The following is an 18929-nucleotide window of genomic DNA, read 5'->3' on the forward strand; positions in this document are numbered from 1 at the left end:
AATCATGTTTTTAAATGCTTTTTTAAAGGCAGTTAGAGTTCCCAGACTCCTAATTTCATTATCCAGTTTATTCCAGAGTTTGACACCAGCGAACGATAATGAAAATGTTTTTAATGTTGTTCTTGCTTTTTTCTGTACAAATGCTGTGTTTTCTCTTAGTTTGTAACTGGATTCATTAATCTGTATTTGTGATTGTATGTTTTGAGGTAAATTGTTAGTGGCTGCTTTATACATAAGTTGCACAGTTTTATAGCTAATGTTGTCATGTATTTTCAGTAGTTTAGATTTAATAAATAAGTGGTTTGTGTGAGCTCTATAATAGTTCATTGTGAATAATTCTCAAGGCTCTTTTCTGGGTCAGGAATAAAGGTAAGCCACTTTTAAAAGTGTTTCCCCAGACTTCAGGGCAGTAGTTCAGATAGGGCAAGATTAGTGCACAATATATTATATGGAGTGCCTTCTGATTTTGAGTTTTCCAGAGTATGGATACACGTCTAGGTAACTTAATTTGCAGTTGTCTTAAATGAGGTTTCCAATTTAGCATCTCATCAATAATCACTCCTAGCATTTTAAATTCATTAACCCTTTCAATATCTACATCATTCACCTTAATATTGATTTTGTGTTTGCAACTTTTCTTCCCAAATAACATATACTTAGTTTTGGTTAGATTCAAGGATAATTTGTTTATATCAAACCATAATTGCATCTTGGCTAATTCCTTGTTTACTGTTTGAGTTAGTTTATTTATATCATTTCCTTTGCAAAGGATGGTTGTATCATCCGCAAAGAGTATCATTTTAAGTACCTTTGAGACCTTACATAAATCATTTATGTAAAGTGTAAATAATTTTGGACCCAACACTGACCCCTGTGGTACCCCACACACAATGTCTAATGTTTTTGATGTCCTCCCGCCCAGAGTGACATATTGAGACCTCTCATGTAAATAACTCTTTATCCAATTTAGTACTGTACCCCTACATCCAACTCGTTCTAGTTTCTCAATTAAAATGTTATGATCAATTGTGTAAAAAGCTTTTTTAAGGTCAATAAAAATTCCTATGGAGTACAACTTTTGGTCCATGGCATCAGTAATGAGTTCTATTGTTTCTGTCAGTGCCAAGGCAGTGGAATGATCCTTCCTGAAGCCGTACTGACTACAGTCAAGGAGATTGTGCTTTGTTATGAATTTGTCCAGTCTGTTATTGAACAGCTTCTCTAGGATTTTTGATAACTGTGGTAATACTGAAACAGGTCTGTAATTTGTGAATTCACAAGCATCCCCATTTTTATATATCGGAACCACTTTTGCAATCTTCATTTTGTCAGAAAACACCCCCGTTTTAAATGACAAATTACATACAGTATGTGTGTAAGTGGTTGCAGAATTCCATCCAGTATGTCTTTAATTAGCTTCATATCAAATCCATTCACATCAGTAGAAGTTTTTGCTACGCATTGACTGACCAGGTGTCTTATCTCTGTGTCCTTCACTGACGCCAGAAACATTGAGTTTGGGTTCCTTCCTCCAATGTCGTCTAAATAATCCCAGTGCAAGTGTGAGACAGGAATGTTTTCTGCCAGCTCAGGTCCAACACCCACAAAGAATTCATTAAATTTATTAGCTACTTTATCCATGTCCTCAAATTTTGTATTTTTAATATTAAAGTATTCTGGATAGGACGATTTGGCCTTACTTTGTTTTATAACATTATTGATTATGTCCCATAATTTTTTAGTGTAATTTTTACTTTCTGCAAGCAGGTTACTATAATATTCTTTCTTACATGTTCGTATTATGACATTTAATTTATTTCTATATTTTTTGTATTTGGCTTCTGCTTGTTCTGTTTTTTGTTTAACAAACTTTTATATAATGTATTCTTTTTCCGACAGGCATTGATCAATGACAATGTCATCCATGGTTTCTTAACACCTTTTTTGTTTAGATAAATTTTCTTCGTTGGACAATGTAAATTGTACAATTTTTCTATTCTATCAGTGAGATAGTCATATGCCGTGTTAACATCCTTAGCAGTGTAAACATCAGACCAGTTTTGAGCTAATAGATCATTTCTTAGTGCATTCATTCTTTCTTCAGTCTTGACTCTCTTGTAGAATGTTTGGACCTGTTCCCGACACACAGTTTGTTTCCAGTCATAGTTGGTAAAATTGGGAGGTGATCACTTATGTCATTGATCAGCAGACCGCTCATAGTCTCATTAAGCATAACATTGGTGAAAATATTATCAATCAGGGTGGCACTATGAGTAGTTATTCTACTTGGTTTAGTGATTAAAGGTTGTAAACCGAATGTGTACATCGTATTAGTGAAGCTTTCTGTTTGTGCGTTTTTGTTGGGGTTTAACAGATCAATGTTGATATCACCACATAAAAACACATGTTTGTGATTGATTTTCGAGAGTGAATTTCCTACACATTCAGTAAAATCTTCTATTTTAGAATCAGGTGCTCTGTAGACACAACTTACAACAATATTTTTACCTTTTTTCACAAACCTTTCCACAGTTACACATTCCATTATATTATCAACAGTTATCGACATATTTTTTAGAGTCTCAAATTTAATGTTATTTTCAATAAACAGGGCCCCACCTCCTTTGTTCCTCCTGTTCACACAAGTCATGTTGTATCCCTCAAAATAGAAATCCATGCCTTTGTTTTCATTAATCTAAGTTTCCGTCACAGCGATGATTATAAATGGATTATCAAACTGGTTTAGGTAATCCTTATTTAACTTTATGAAAAATAGACGAAAAAATACATTTTATATGTGTAGCATCATCCCCTTGGTCAGAAAACCTTAAAACCTGCGCTGCAGCAGGTTCCGCATCCAGTGGTCACGTGGGTGTCATACATCATTGGCGACAAACTCAGCCTGGCAGCCATAGAACACAATGCGATCAACGGAGCGATAAACCCGATAAATATCATGGTTACCTGCAAGGTGAATGGTTGTCAACACAATAAGAACAAACAAAGACAAGGACCTACCCTTCTTTAGAATACCCTCTGAGAAACTAGGAAGGAGATGGAGAACACGGATAAACCGGGTCAATATGACCAAGGATCCGAGGGTCTGACATGAGCACTTTACCTCAGATGATTTCCAAAAAGATTTGAAGGTGAGATCATTTTCGGACAACCCATAGTATTTATTCGGAATTCCCAAGTTTTAGTTGATAATTAATTAATGTCTGGAGGTACTCAAGTTATTGTATAAATGTTTTTATGACCAGATTATCGTGTGATTATGGCACTCGCGAAAAGTTAACAATGCCAAAAGTGATGGACAGGTCATTTTATTGAGAAGATCTGTGACACTGAAATAAAACATACAAAAAACTAGATGTCCAAACCCTACTTGTACATCGGGTGGTAATTATATGGAATAATGACACCCCCAGGTGGGTTCACTGGGAACTTCAGTTTCCGATGACGACATTATTTTCAGCGATGTTCGGATAAATATTTACGAAAATGCCAGCTCTTTACCTTGTCCCTTGCTTTATCTGCGTTGATATGGATTCACCCCATTGTCTACGACTGCGTCACTTCCGCTGTCATGGCGCGCTCCATAACTTACAGTAAATTTCATTTTTCTAAGTCCCCGTTGCAAATAAAAAAATCAAAATACCACCAAGCCATTTTTTTACTTATGTACTTCAAATACATACCCAGTTCATTTTAACTTTACTGTGCTTTTAAACTTTTGATCAGCTGATGAACATTCTATTTTAGTTTAATGGTTTTTGCAATAAATTCCTCACTCAATTTTTTTTTCTTACTCCCATTTCTTCTTTTTGCATTTCAAATTACTACTTAGAACCTTGTTAAGATTGTACAGTGCAAAATGAGAATTCTTGCAATTTTTCAACTGCGCAATCCACGGTGAGGCTCGGCTGGCTGGTGCCTCAACGCAGGTCTCTTCTCGGTGTTCCAGCGGTAAATGTGAAAATTCAATGATTTTGAATAAAAATAATGTAAAATTGGTGACATTACACGAAAAATAACCATATAAGACACATCACTGAATAAATATAACCATTCAACTTATACTTCCATTTTCCACTTTTTTCTGTTATGATACTCACCTGCCTCTCCTGACCGCACGTCACTGCTATTATTTCATTTATAGAGATGTTGATTATTAATTAAAGAAAAAAAGGTCGTTTATTGTCTGTTGATGTCTGCATTTTACATAAAACCACTGCGGATGATTTATTATTAGACTACAGCTGACCTGGCGTCATTAACAACTATCAAACAAATGAAGACCGGTCCGTGAAAATATTGTGTGAGATGAAACCGGTCCATGGCACAAAAAGTGTTGGGGACCGCTGGTTATGAGAATTCTTCAGCACAACCACGGGTATTAACGAGTTTTACTCGTATCATGCTCGTACTCGTCAAAAATGCTTTATTTGTAACGTATACTCGTCTGAAACAAGTACCCGGCTCAACCCTACCTTAAATCCTTAAATAGTTGATAAGAGTGTGGGAAAAGACAAGACAGAAGATGGTTTAATATTAGAATGGGGAGGGTTCATAGATGTTTGAATTACCATAAATAATAAGATAGGTTGTCGCTTTATCGCGGAATTTGTTATCCGTGTGGTTCCTGGAAAGCATTAATCCTGAGTAGCGAGGGCGCACTGTATTCAATTACAGTATACATATATTATTTACTACATAATATATTTAAACAAAAAATATCATGCTATCAGTGTTGGTCATTTTACATAATGTTGCCTTGTTACCATGTCAACTGCTGGTGTGTACTGTGTTTTATGAAGTCCAAAATCAATGCAGCGGTCTACAAGGAGATTTTAGAGGACTTAATGCTTCTATTTGATGACAAACATTTTCTAGAAGGACTTGGCTTCTGCCCATAGTGCTAATACTGCTCGGAATGGCATTGCTAACCATGATATTACCATAATTGATTAGCCAGCCAACTCAACTTACCTGAATCCTTTAGAGAACCTGTGGGATATTGCCAAGAGGAAGCTGAGAGACAAGAGACTCTACAATACAAATGAGTTGATGGCTGTTTCCAAAGAAAGATTGGTTCCATTATGTCTCAGCAGTACCACACATGCACATGTAGTCATTTGTGCAGCAGGAGTCCCAGTTTTGAGTGCTAAAAATGAACATTGGTTAGACTTTTCAGTATTTCAAATCCTATTGACTGATCTTATGAAATGTTCTAATATTTTGAGATAGATTTTGGATTTTTTATAACAATATTTACCATGCATATTAATTAAATAAAATTCAGCTTTACATTTTGAATAATTTCCATAACCCACATTATTTCCAATGACGAGTAGCTCGGCAAGTTGTAAATGCAATCTTGAAATCAAAACACACACCTCCCAGATAAATGGCACTCTAGTTATCAGAATAAGTAGACAATGCTTTTTTTAATATGAAAAGAATACAGCTTGCATTTGGCGACAAGTATTTGGACAACACTTTCACAATAAGACACTCCATTTTGTGCAGCAATTTTGAAGAATCACAGTATTCACAGATCAAGAATGGAATTGCAATCAAATTTGATGTTTGCCATATTGTTACCAAATGTACAACAAGGTTTGGCATTCATCAACTTTTTAGGATGGGTTTTTATTTTATCTGTTCCTTTACAAATGCAGATGGAAACAAACACAATCTTTATGACTGTTTGGACAGTATTGACTGTACTAAAGGCTGTTGGATATTAGCATAATTGAAAATAGACAACGTTGATAGTAATGAAGAGTTGTAGGTGAAAATTGTTTATTCAAAACTAGTTCTCTTGACTTGACTGGACATTTTTATCTTTCCAAAAATATCTCAAAATCTAAATAATTGATCAGTAATCTACACAATTGTTGTACCTGAGCTAAATTGAAATATGTTCCAATTTACAAGCTTTTAAGTAATGATAGCTTATTTTCAAACAAACCGTAGTTTTTTATTTTGAAAAATAAATCTAACTTTTCTCGAGCCATGTTTTTTTTTTGCTGTGTCCACTCAGGAAGATGCACCATGGAACTTTACAGCAAAGCTTGAGCTACAAAGAAACAAAATAGGCAAAAAAATACAGTGTAAGAACAAAATATGGATTATTACATGAGAGAAATAAGAATATTTGGAATGTAATTCAGTTAAAAGCAAACCAAAGTGCTTGAGGGTGTCCATGTCTAGGTGTATGTGAACACTTTCAACTCCTGGCAAGCCAGTGGCACCGTGCATGGTGACCTCTGCTGTCAGTGTATGAATGTACATGGATGAATGCTCATGTGTTCTGTTGAGTGCTTTGAGTACTCAAGTGGGACAAGGACAGGTCCCAGTTCAAATTTGTGGACATTTTTTTTTTAAATTAATGAAAAAATAAAATAAAATTTGAGGACAAATATCAAACTGTCAGTTTGCAAAAAACCCACTCTGTCTTTTTTTAGGGGTGTAACAAAAGAAGAGGGAACAAACATAATAGGGCTCAAAGGTGAGTGTTAGTATGTGAGGGCGAATCTAAACTATGGTGACTCATAACTCATACAACTCATGACTCTTCATGATGTGGGGAAATCAGCAGTGGAAGAAGAGGTGCCAAGCTGGTCAGGGAAGCAGAGGGACTGCAGCAAATTGAGCTGGAATGAGATAGAGGGATGTGGCATCAGTGAGAAAGCGGGGGGAAAAAGGACTTAACCAACCAAGAGAGGTTATAGACAACAGATACCTGTACACATGAAAATATAAAAGTAAAATACTAACTCTGATTTTCCATAATCATCATGTGGCATGCCAGATAACCCTCTGTGTATCTGTGGACACAAACTACCATGATATATTTTATGTGTACAATTTAATGTTTAGAGATACACATTAGTAGCAAAGAAATGATTCTTATGAAAAATGTCATAGAATGCTCATAGGAATCTTGGAGACAGGGTGGATGAACAGACATCCAGTAATCCCTTGCTTATTTGGGTTTAAAATTCACTGCTTCAAGACATTACAGATTTTTAGTCGGTAGTCATGTGATAACGCATATGCATTCTATTGACTGACACCATCCGGAAGTGCATTGCGTTACGAGACTCATGGAACGCTGCGCATTTACGTGTATTAAAGAAACACTTTTCTTTAATACAGAAGGGCTTTAAACAGTCTATAAGGCTGTGGGAAAAGGTAATACAGATTAAAGGTGATTTTATATCAGTATGAGGAGGGTTCATAAACGTTTAAATTACGGTAAATAATAAAATAGTTTGTCGCTATAATGCGGAATTTTGTTTTTTGTGGGTGGCCCTGGAACACATTAACCGCAAGTAATGAGGGATTACTGTATACCATTCAGACAGGTATTTTGAACTGTCCTATGACTAAACATTGCATGGAAGCATCACATGGGAATGATTCCATTATGGTCTGATGTGTGACAGGAGGCATACATGGCCAACTCTCTACTTTCCTAAGTTTGCAGGTAAGGCACACCCAGTTATCAGTAATAAACCACTCCAAAAAGCCACGTCATCCCTTTCTCATTTTGCCAGCTAAATATTATGTTGTTTGGTAGTGCTTTGCCAATGTCTCCAGCAGCTTCTTTTTTTGTTCCTAGATTTTGCTGTTGCTAGCTTTGACTAACTTGATCGTTACTGGTATTTTGGAAACTTTTTCTTATTTTTCCCTTAGGTTTTACTGTGAACACTATAGTTCATTAAATAATCTGAAATAATCTTAGTGTTAGTCGTAATTAATTGTAGTGTGTCAGATTTTTCGCGAAGAAATTCAGGTATTGAGGTTACTTTCTTGAATAAATGTGGAGCAGACAATCTCCAATGCCTTAAACCAGTGCTTCACAATTATTTTCTGCTACTTTCCCCCTAGAAACAGGAAGTGTGCATTGTGAAAAATAACCTTACACCATAGCAGTTTAAATCTTCCTTGCGCACGTTCTATTGAATAGCACATTATGAGACCTGAAAGTGCCACTGCCACCTACAGTAGTGGATGTGCAATTACACTTTATTCTGGTACTTCAATGAAAATGTCCCCTCCCACCACCTTACCCCCAGGCACCTCAATATACCCCACCTTGGAGGGCACACCCCTTTATTTGAGAGTCACTGCCTTAATCAACGGACAAGTTACAAACTGTTAAATTGCCAGTTTATTGGAGGGTCACATAAAAATTTTACTTGCCCACAGTAGATTTGGATATTAAATAACAAAAAATGGCATTGCATGTGATATGAGTTGGCTGAATTTGAAGGTGAAAGTAGGATGGTAATGAATTGTTGAAAGTTATTGCTGTGGCTTGACCTGTGCTGTGGGAACACAGTGTCATTATGTAGGGAATGTTAATGATGTGTACATATGTTATTGGCAGCCATGTGTTACAAGTCCTACCGGAGAGGAGGCGACTGCGATGGGAGGCCTCGGCAGCCAGAGTACAGGATATCTCAATACGCTTTTCCTGCTCCTTCAGTTGCTGCTGGGAACTGTTGGGAGTCCTGCCCTCCAATGGCTTATCCAGGTTTGGAATCATGTTCTGCAAACTGACAGCAGATAAATTAAAATGCAAAGACAAAGAAATGAGGAAGATGGCAATATTGTCATCTATAATGTCAGTGCAACAAATGCGATGTGTATATATGTATGTGTGTATATACTGTATATGTATATAATTTCTAGGGAGGCTTAAAAGAAGATATTAACCTAAAAAAATTAGGCTTGTTGTTTGCTTATTTCATGATCAGGAAAAAAAACCCATTCCCATCTTTTTTCACAAATCACACCGTGCTCATAACAAATCACAAATCGAAACCCTGCTCATAGCTCTTTGAAGAGTTATGAGCACTTTGAGTACAGTATTTTCCGCACTATAAGGTGCATTGGACTATAAGGGGCACCCTCAATAATTTGTTTGTTTTATAATTTATTTCACATATAAAGACGCACCAGATTATAAGGCACACACAATAAAAAATAAATCAAATTTATTTGATAAACTGCAGTGGCTGTAGTTGCACAATCTGTCCACTAGATAGAGCCACACTGCTCAGGCAGTCATGACTGCATTCATGACTTCCTGACTACCTTTGAATGGCCCCTATTGTTATGTCAATAAGCCATTCTGAGCCTCATCAAGGAAACCTGATCACTTGATCACTTTGCCATCTTAGAAAGCAGTCAACACGCATATTAAAAAAACCTGACATTAACAACTTAAATTCATTACGAGTCCAGTCAGTGCGAAATGAGCGGATTATTTCCTGATCTGAAGTTTGAAGCAGATATTTAAACTCCGACGTTCGTCTTATTAATTAAATATTGTTTCGATTGATCGGTAGTCCAGTCGGACTGTAGTCCACTGGTTTTTAATGTCAGGCTGCTAATTTACTGGCAAATATGACGCTGTTTTACTCCTAGAACTGACTTTAACGTCGGTGCCCCACCGCCGTGAATCTCACCGCACGTCGCTGCAGACAGAATACACAAGCCTGAATGCGCCCCTCCGCCGCCCGCCCAGAGCTATCAACTACATTTGTAAATAAATTGCAGCACACCTTTGTCTAGCAGTGACTCTGCTCTTGAAATTTCCGAAAAGACTGGAAGTTCAGCTTTGAGGGTCTTTCATTCACCTTTATGCCAGTTTCTCCATGTGTTTCCACTGACTAATAGAATGGAGCGTCACTAGATTCCAGATTACAGCACAATGGCATTTTTAAGACCAATTAAGTCTAAAGTTGGTTATTTCCAACGCCAAATAGTTAGGAAATACTGAGATCAGTCAGTCAGTCAAACTTTCTTAATAGAATTGTTGAAAGTTCCTTATGTTTTGCTACGTAATCATCGGTGCTCCTACAGTCTGCTCTACCGTCTGAGAGCAGCTCAGTCAGAGCCTGTGACTGAGCTGCTTCGGTGATGCCCCTTGACTACCGTTGTTAGGGGGCGTAGGCCTGATTGCCTTGTGAGGGTGCTCCTCCGGTGGCGGAGTGCGGCATGACTGGCGGCCAGACCGCCGGCTTTTTTTCAGCGATCATATTTTTAACCAATATTAATATGAATTTTAATCCATATATAAGGAGCACCAGATTATAAGGCGCACTACGGGTTTATGAGAAAATTTTAGGCTTTTAGGTGTGCCTTATAGTGCGGAAAATACTGTACCTTAAGTACTTTGAGTACTTTGAAGAGTACTTTGAAAAGCTGATGAATGTGGGAAATGAGAGAGAACAAAGACTAGAAAAAGTGGCTGTTGTGGACCAGGAAGTAGCAAAGATTAGTCAGGATGAAGTGAGGAGGGCATTGAAGAGAATGAAGAGTGGAAAGGCAGTCAGTCCAGATGATATACCTGTAGAGGTTTAGAAATGTCTGGGAAAGGTGGCAGTACAGTTTCTGACTGGGTTGTTCAACAGGATCTTAGATAGTGAGAAGATGCCTGAGGAATGGAAGAGAAGTGTGCTGGTGCCCATTTTTAAGAAAAAGGGAGGTGTGCAGAGTTGTGGCAACTACATAGGAATAAAGCTGATGAGCCATACAATGAAGCTATGGGAATGAGTAGTGGAAGCTAGACTAAGGGCGGAAGTGAGCACTTGTGAGCAGCAGTATGGTTTCATGCCAAAAAAGAGTACTACAGACGCAGTATTTGCTTTGAGGATGTTGATAGAGAAGTACAGAGAAGGCCAGAGGGAGCTGCATTGTATATTTGTTGATCTGGAGAAAGCTTATGGCAGGGTGCCCAGAGAGGAACTGTGGTGTTGTATGAAGACGTCTGGACTGGCAGAGAAGTATGTTAGAGCAGTGCAGGACATGTATGAGGACTGTAAGACAGTGGTGAGGTGTTCTGTAGGTGTGACAGTGGAGTTCAAGGTGGAGGTGGGACTGCATCAGGGATCAGCTCTGAGCCCCTTCTTGTTTGCTATGGTGATGGACAGGCTGACAGACGAGGTTAGACAAGAATCTCCATGGACTATGATGTTTTCAGATGGCATTGTGATCTGCAGCGAGAGCAGGGAACAGATGGAGGAGAAGCAAAAGAGATGGAGGTTTGTCTTGGAAAGGAGAGGAATGAAGGTTAGCCGCAGTAAGACAGAGTACATGTGTGTGAATGAAATGGACCCAAGTGGAAGAGTGAGGTTACAGGGAGAAGAAATCAAGAAGGTGGATGATTTTAAGTACTTAGGGTCAATAGTCCAGATCAATGGAGAGTGTGGAAAAGAGGTGAAGAAGCGTTTACAGGCAGGATGGAACGGGTGGAGGAAAGTGTCAGGTGTGAGGAGTTTCAGCTAAAATGAAAGTAAAGGTGTACAAAACTGGTGAGAACAGCGATGTTGTTTGGTCTGGAGACAGTGTCACTGAGGAAAAGACAGGAGACATAGCTGGAGGTAGCAGAGATGAAGATGCTGAGGTTCTCTTTGGGAGTGACCAGGAGGGATATGATCAGGAATGAGTACATCAGTGGGACAGCACATGTTAGAGGTTTTGGAGATAAAGTCAGAGAGGCCAGACTGAGATGGTTTGGACATGTCCAGAGGAGAGATAGTGAATATATTGGTAGAAGGATGCTGAGTTTTGAACTGCCAGGCAGTAGGCCTTGAGGACGACCAAAGAGGAGGTTTATGGATGTAGTGAAAGAGGACATGAAGGAAGTTGGTATGAGAGAAGAGAATCCAGAAGACAGGGTTAGATGGAAGAAATTGATTCACTGTGGTGACCCCTGAAGGGAAAAGCCGAAAGGAAAAGAAGAAGACAGCACCCTGCACGTAACTCATACAACTCATGACTCTTCATGATGTGGGTAAATAGGCAGAGGAGGAGGGGGTGCCAAGTTGGTCAGGGAAGTAGAGTAAGTAAGAGTCAATTGAGCTGGAATGAGATCGAGGGACTTGTCATCAATGACAAAATTGCAAAAACTGAAGCTTAGGTGAACAAGGGAGTAGACCCAAGTCAAATGCCTTAAACCAGTCCTTCTCAATTGCTTCTCTATTAAGGCCCCCACCCTCCACCACACACAGTTTTTGGTGTCTGTGTGTGTGTGTGTGTGTGTGTGTGTGTGTGTGTGTGTGTGTGTGTGTGTGTGTGTGTGTGTGTGTGTGTGTGTGTGTGTGTGTGTGTGTGTGTGTGTGTGTACCCAAAAAGGTAGTTTCCCTTTGCATTCCCTGGGGTCACACGCTTCCCCTGGTACTTTAACCTAAGGGGGGTACGTTCCAGGATTTGTGGATCACTGCCTAAAAAAACGGCCGCATATTGGATGCATACCCTTAGACACAGATGAAAACAGCTGTGTCTTTGTAAATGTCTGCGTTAATGTTTCTCCTCAATGGAGCTGTTATGCTTATTTTTTATGCTTATTTTAAGCTATGCTCATTATGTTTATTTCAGTTAACCAGTTTTCAATAAGAATTTTGATCTCTTATATTCCCTATGAAAATCATATATATTTTTTGTTGTACACTTGGCGTGGTGATTTAAGTATATGTTTTTTGAATTTATCAGTTAGTGTTTTTTCATTGTAGGACTTCCTCTCACCTCAAAAAGCATGTGCTTCAGTTTAATTGGCCGCTCCCAAATTGACTGTAGGTGTGAGTGTGTGCGTGTGTGTTTGTCTGCATCTCTGTGTGGCTCAAGAGTGTGCTGCGCCTCACACCCTAAGCAAACTGGGATAGGGTCCAGCTCCCCGCGACATTGGATGAAGTGGAATTAGAAAAAGGATGGATGAATGGGTGTTATTTCCTATTGAATATTCTTCTCAAACTTTATGCCAGCTGACAAAGAACTATCAAAATTATGTCTTGGAAAAAACGTACTTTGATTTGGCAATGAGAGTTTTGATCCTCTCCAGTTTCTTCTGTTTCTCCTTCTGTTCTTCTGGGCTCAGAAGATTGTTATTCTCTGCATCCAGGTAGTCCTCTGGGATCAGTATCTCATCAGAAGCCAAGCGCTATAACAATGTGATGCATATTATAAGAATAGATCCTTACTCATGTAGCCTTTATTCAAACAAATTTGCATTTACGTCTTATAGCCTCTAAACAGTTACCTAAGATATACAATATGAAAATAAGGGAATAACTTTATATTTTATTTCTGCACTAAAGAGAGGGAGTGGTTCTTACAGTGACTCACTGAAATAGAAGCATTTACAAAGACACAGCTGTTTTCAGCTGTGTCTTTGTAAATGTCTGCGTTAATGTTTCTCCTCAATGGAGCTGTTATGCTTATTTTTTATGCTGTTTTTAGGTTATGCTCATTATGTTTATTTTATTTTACATTTGTTTAATTTATATCCCCTCTTCTCCTTTGAAAGTAGTTCTGCCTTTTGCCATAGCTGCACATAATAATTTGTTCCTAATCTGTCAGTGGTAGAGGAATTCGTCAAGTTATGAGGAGCAGTGGTTCCGTCCCCAGCAACTGCAATATGCATTTCAAACTGACCTTGTATGAGGTATTTCACTCACGTTCCTTAGTGTGTGTATGGTTATAGCTCGTTATAATTTTATTGGTGCAATATAATAATCGAAGTTCAAAGAACTGAAAAACTCACAAAAGAAATTTTGTGAATGGTTAAAAATGTGAAATCATGATCGAGAGGTAGATGCACCGTTTTCTTGTGTTGTCCTTGCCTGTGTCTTGCAAAAAAATCCATAATAATTAAATAAATAAAACAACAATAAAATGAAAGTATTCTTTACTTGCTAACTGTCAAGCCTTCCACTCCTAACCACAATAAAATCACCTAATATTTCTTTTCATACTATCTCCTAAATAATGTCATTACTGCAATGTTTTTCCTTTTTTTGTCCTAGATCTTTTACCAGACCTTACTTTTCGTTGGCCTAAAATACTGACATTCTGCTTCTTGCTGATCACATCTTAATATTTCCACTTCTCGTTTTTGGCTTATCCCATGTTCAAAATTTCGTCCACTATGTACTTATGATTTTGCATGGTTATTCTACTGCAGTATATTTGACAGGTCTGAATTTCAGGCCTTATCGGCTTCAAAATGCACGATACCTGTGAGAGAATGTCGCAGAGCAATGAACAGGAATGTGGAAATGATACACAAACTGAATAATCTCACCCCTTTGCTAATGTCCAAGTCAACCTGTAACCGTCTCAGACGAGCAATTTCTTCGCGAGGTGACTCCTGCTCCTGGCCACGAACTGCTGCTTCCAAGTCTTTAATGTCAATCTCATGAGCAGTTAGACGCCTACGAGCCTGTACAAACACATACACACACACACACACACACACACACACACACAATTATAAACAATTTATATGGGGGGGGTTCTCATCCTATCTTATATAATCTTATCTGGTAATAATCTCTGTGCAATATTTTGACTTTTCCAGAGGCATGTTCTGGTTATATTGTGTACACTGGCAGGTTAGACAACTTTTCCACTTCAACATAAGGAGGGAACTTAAATCCCGCAGCTTGACCTCTACTGTCAGTCTGATATTTTGAATTGGGACCCTATCATCATCCTTCGAAAGCACTTCTTCCACATGGCTGTCATAATGGGCCTTTTTTCTCTGGTGATTCTGTGTAAAGTTTCCTGCTGCCAACCTGTAAGCATCCTGCAAAGTCTTTGTCATCTCAGTGACGTATTGCTTGTAATGAGTCTCGCCCTTCCCATTTGGTGGTGTACCAAAGCAGATGCTAACTAGTAAGCATGCTTCTATACTGAACATCAAGCAGTGTAAAGAATATCCTGTCACAATAATTTTGGTACAGTTGTATGTGTGTACTAGCTGACTGATATAATGACTCTAAAACAACTACCTGCCCTTTCACACCTGTAATTTTCTCTGGGAGGTCCAGAGAAAATTAGAAAAAACATATCCCAAGGCTTTGTCTAACAGACTGGTGGTTGTCTTTCTTTTGAATTTGCAACAGGTACAGAAAAGTAGAGGAATTATCCCTCTGCTCCCAAACACAAGGTCAGCAGTGGAACTTTGGATAAGTCTGGCTTTGTTAGCTGCACTCAATGGAAGGCCACCTTCCTGCACTACTTTATGATGGACCTCTCTATTCTCAGAATCTTTGATAGCTGTCCTCCTGGCTGCTCCCAAATACATTTGAGGAAGAAACACCTGACTCTGTGGAATTAAAGACACTTTCGATTGCTTCATTTATTACATGGGGCTAACACTGGAATTAGCCATGCACAATCATTAAACAGTCTGTGAGGCCAGACCTTTTAGACTCTCCAGAATTCATCTTAATGTCTCTTCTTCCTCTTTTCTTTCTACTTTTCCCTTCAGGGGTCGCCACAGCGAATCAGTTGCTTCAATCTAACCCTGTCTTGTGCATCCTCTTCTCTCACACCAACTGCCTTCATGTCCTCTTTCACTACATCCATAAACCTCCTCTTTGGTCTTCCTCTAGGCCTCCTGCCTGGCAGTTCAAAACTCAGCATCCTTCTACCAATATATTCACTATCTCTCCTCTGGACATGTCCAAACCATCTCAGTCTGGCCTCTCTGACTTTATCTCCAAAACCTCTAGCGTGGGCTGTCCCTCTGATGTACTCATTCCTGATCTTGTCCAACCTGGTCACTCCCAAAAAGAACCTCAGCATCTTCATCTCTGCTACCTCCAGCTCTGCCTCCTGTCTTTTCCTCAGTGACACTGTCTCTAGACCAAACAACATTGCTGGTCTCACCACAGTTTTTTACACCTTTACTTTCATTTTAGCTGAAACTCTTTTATCACACATCACACCTGACACTTTTCTCCACCCGTTCCATCCTGCCTGTACACACTTCTTCACCTCTTTTCCACACTCTCCATTGCTCTGGACTGTTGACCCTAAGTACTTAAAATCGTCCACCTTCTTGATTTCTTCTCCCTGTAACCTCACTCTTCCACATGGGTCCCTCTCATTTACACACATGTACTCTGTCTGCACTGTACACTGTTCTCTGTCAGAACAGTCACTTTCATCTACCATACATTTTGTCAGCTGCAGCTCTTAAATTACACCACTAACATGACAAGTATCCAATAGCATACTAATGTATCGCATTATAGGCAAAAAAAGTTATTACGTTATTGGCTCAAAAATGTTCTTGCATGATAGGTAAGTTATTACCTATCAAGCAAGTTATTGCATTATTGGTGTTATATTTTAAAAAGCCAGATTGGTGTTATATTTAAAATAGCCAGAATTATTATGTTATTGTTAGGTATTACATTACCTCAACTTATTACTTCACTGGGTGGGTCTTGATTCTTTTCTAGACTGTAAGTTTTTTGTTCTATTTCTACATTATCTGTACTAATGAGGATATATTTATATTTATTATAAATATTAGTATTTATATTTATTATAAATATATTTATAATATATTTATTATATTATGTTCAACTTCCAGTTTATCAGAGTAAGTAGCCAGTGTCCACCTTAAACACATAGTTATACTTCAATTTAATTACACTGTGTTTCAATATTTGAACAGGTTCGTTAAATAGCTGACCATACCACATCGTAGTTGGCCTGAGGTTGGCCCCCTGAAAGGTTTAAACTCCGTCTCTTGGCCCTCATAGAGCTCCTTTGATTTTGGCGGATTCGCTCATTCTGTTCTTCCACACTCATCTTCACCTTCATCTCTGCAGAAAACATAGCACTCTTTGGATGCACCTGTGACAATAAATGATGTGACAGAGATATAAAGATGATATTGCAGGGCATTGCAGTGGAACAAATACACTACTTATTAGGAATCTTCTTCTTTGTCTACCTTTCTTAGAGTAGGAAGAGAGTGAACCAGCTGAGTGTGGATAAGTGCATGTTTTTTTCTTTTTCTTCCTATTATTTTTAAGTCCTTGTTTTATAACATATAGTTATTATATTGATATTATATATTATATTCTTTATTTGCATTTGTAGCTGGGGATTTAGTGTTGTTTTTGTTGTTTCTAATTTGTTACAGTAGTTGTCTTGTGCGGTTTTTGCCAGTTAAACGTCAGCTGGTTGGAAGGCCAATCAGATGCAGTCATGGCTTCTGCTGGACTCAACTTATTATCCAGGAGGCATGGCATTAAAGTAGGTGGTCGCTCTCCTTATAGCATGCAGGACGTGGCACTAGTGGTAGGGTAGCCCTTTGAGGTCTTTTGCTCAGCTGAACAGGGTGGTAGTCATATTTTTAGAGAAGGTGGAACAAGTGAAAATGCTAGGGGGAAAGGAACATCTTTGAACAAACTCAAAAAACTCTTTGTCACAGCATTTGTCCAGTGTGAACCCATTCATAAAAAAGAGCTCTCTCTGCATCGAAAAGCACTTTAAAAATACTGTTGAGTTGCAAATAACAGCTATTGAACTATGTTTTATCTCAATAACAGCTATATGATTCTCGATAACAAATCAGAGAAATTCAATTAGTGGTTTGTTGTTCAGGTAGATTACATTCTCTGCACACTCTTTTCAACTAGGGAAATGTTTTGGCTGTGGTGAGGAGGAACATAATCTTAAAGGTTGTCTTAACCATGCTGTCATGATTTTGTAAGGACCACTTTGCCAAAGAGACTGCAGTTACCACAATCACTGCAGGGCAGCCAGAACCTTATGCACAGCATCGAAATCCTGGTGCTGGAATGGGTATCCTATTCTCCATAACTTTTACTGCATCATTTTGGAAGGTTAAGCAGGTAGTAAAGGGAGGTGTCTTTTAGACTTAAAGATAACAAATTGAAAATATGTTTTAGGAATCAACAACATGTGAGACACAATTGTGAAGTGGAACCAAATCTATTCAACATTTTATATTGTGTTTACAAATGAAAAACTGATAAGTAGGACATGCAAAAGTATTCGCCTCCTTTGAGTTAATACTTTGTACAACCTTCTTTTGCTGTGATCACAGCCGCAAGTCTTTTTGGGTATGTCTCTATAAGTTTTGCATATCTTGAGACAGAAATGTTTGCCCATTCCTCCTTACAAAACAGCTCACGTTCCTTAATGTTCGATGGAGATTGTGCACTTGTGCACTGTCACGAGCTATGGGTCGTGACCGAAAGAATGAGATCCCGGATACAAGCGGCCGAAATGAGTTTCCTCCGCAGGGTGTCCGGGCTCTTCCTTAGAGATAGGGTGAGAAGTTCGGTCATCCGGGAGGGACTCATAGTCGAGCCACTGCTCCTCCGCGTTGAGAGGAGCCAGATGAGGTGGCTCCTGGACGCCTCCCTGGTGAGGTGTTCCGGGCACGTCCTACCGGGAGGAGGCCCCGGGGACGACCCAGGACACGCTGGAGAGACTATGTCTCCCGGCTGGCCTGGGAACGCCTTGGGATTCTCCCGGAGGAGCTGGACGAAGTGGCTAGGGAGAGGGAAGTCTGGGCTTCCCTGCTTAAGCTGCTGCCCCCGCGACCCGACCCCGGATAAACGGAAGAGACTGGATGGATGGATGGAGATTGTGCACAGCAATTTTGGCTTTGGCTTGGCCATTCTAATACCTTTATATGGTTAGTTTTAAACCATTCCATTGCAGATTTGGCTTTATGTTTAGGATTGTTGTCCTGTTGGAAGGTGAAACTCCGCCCCATTCTCAGGCCTTTTGCAGACTCCAACAGATTTTCTGCCATAACCCCCCTGTATTTGGCTCCATCCATCTTCCCATCAACTCTAACGATCTTCCCAGTCCCTGCTGAAGAAAAGCAACCCTGGAACCCATGAAGCTGCCACCACCATGTTTGACAGTGGGGATGGTGTTTTCAGGGTGATGTGCAGTGTTACTTTTACGCCAAACGTAAAGTTTTGCATTCAGCCCAAAAAGTCCAATTTTGGTCTCATCTGACCAGAGCACCTTGTTCCACATGTCATCTGTGTCTCCCATGTTGCTTCTTGCAAACTCCAAATGGGCCTTTTTATGGTTTTCTTTCAGAAATGGCTTTCTTCTTG

General features: G+C 39.1%; 1 protein-coding gene across 1 annotated transcript in view; it reads right to left on the reverse strand.

Moving 5' to 3' along the window:
• Window positions 1–6091: 6091 nt before the first annotated feature.
• Window positions 6092–18929, reverse strand: part of plekha6 (pleckstrin homology domain containing, family A member 6) — a 70316-nt gene continuing 57478 nt past the window's right edge. Inside the window, exons 15-19 of the mRNA XM_068314383.1 lie at window positions 16516–16674; window positions 14105–14242; window positions 12828–12961; window positions 8425–8573; window positions 6092–6662 (exon numbers count right to left, since the gene is read on the reverse strand). Of these exons, the coding sequence (XP_068170484.1) occupies window positions 6631–6662; window positions 8425–8573; window positions 12828–12961; window positions 14105–14242; window positions 16516–16674 (612 nt within the window). The 3' untranslated portion in view covers window positions 6092–6630. The remainder of the gene's footprint in view (window positions 6663–8424; window positions 8574–12827; window positions 12962–14104; window positions 14243–16515; window positions 16675–18929) is intronic.

The sequence above is a fragment of the Antennarius striatus genome, chromosome 5 (genome assembly GCF_040054535.1).
Source record: "Antennarius striatus isolate MH-2024 chromosome 5, ASM4005453v1, whole genome shotgun sequence".
NCBI classification, from domain to species: domain Eukaryota; kingdom Metazoa; phylum Chordata; class Actinopteri; order Lophiiformes; family Antennariidae; genus Antennarius; species Antennarius striatus.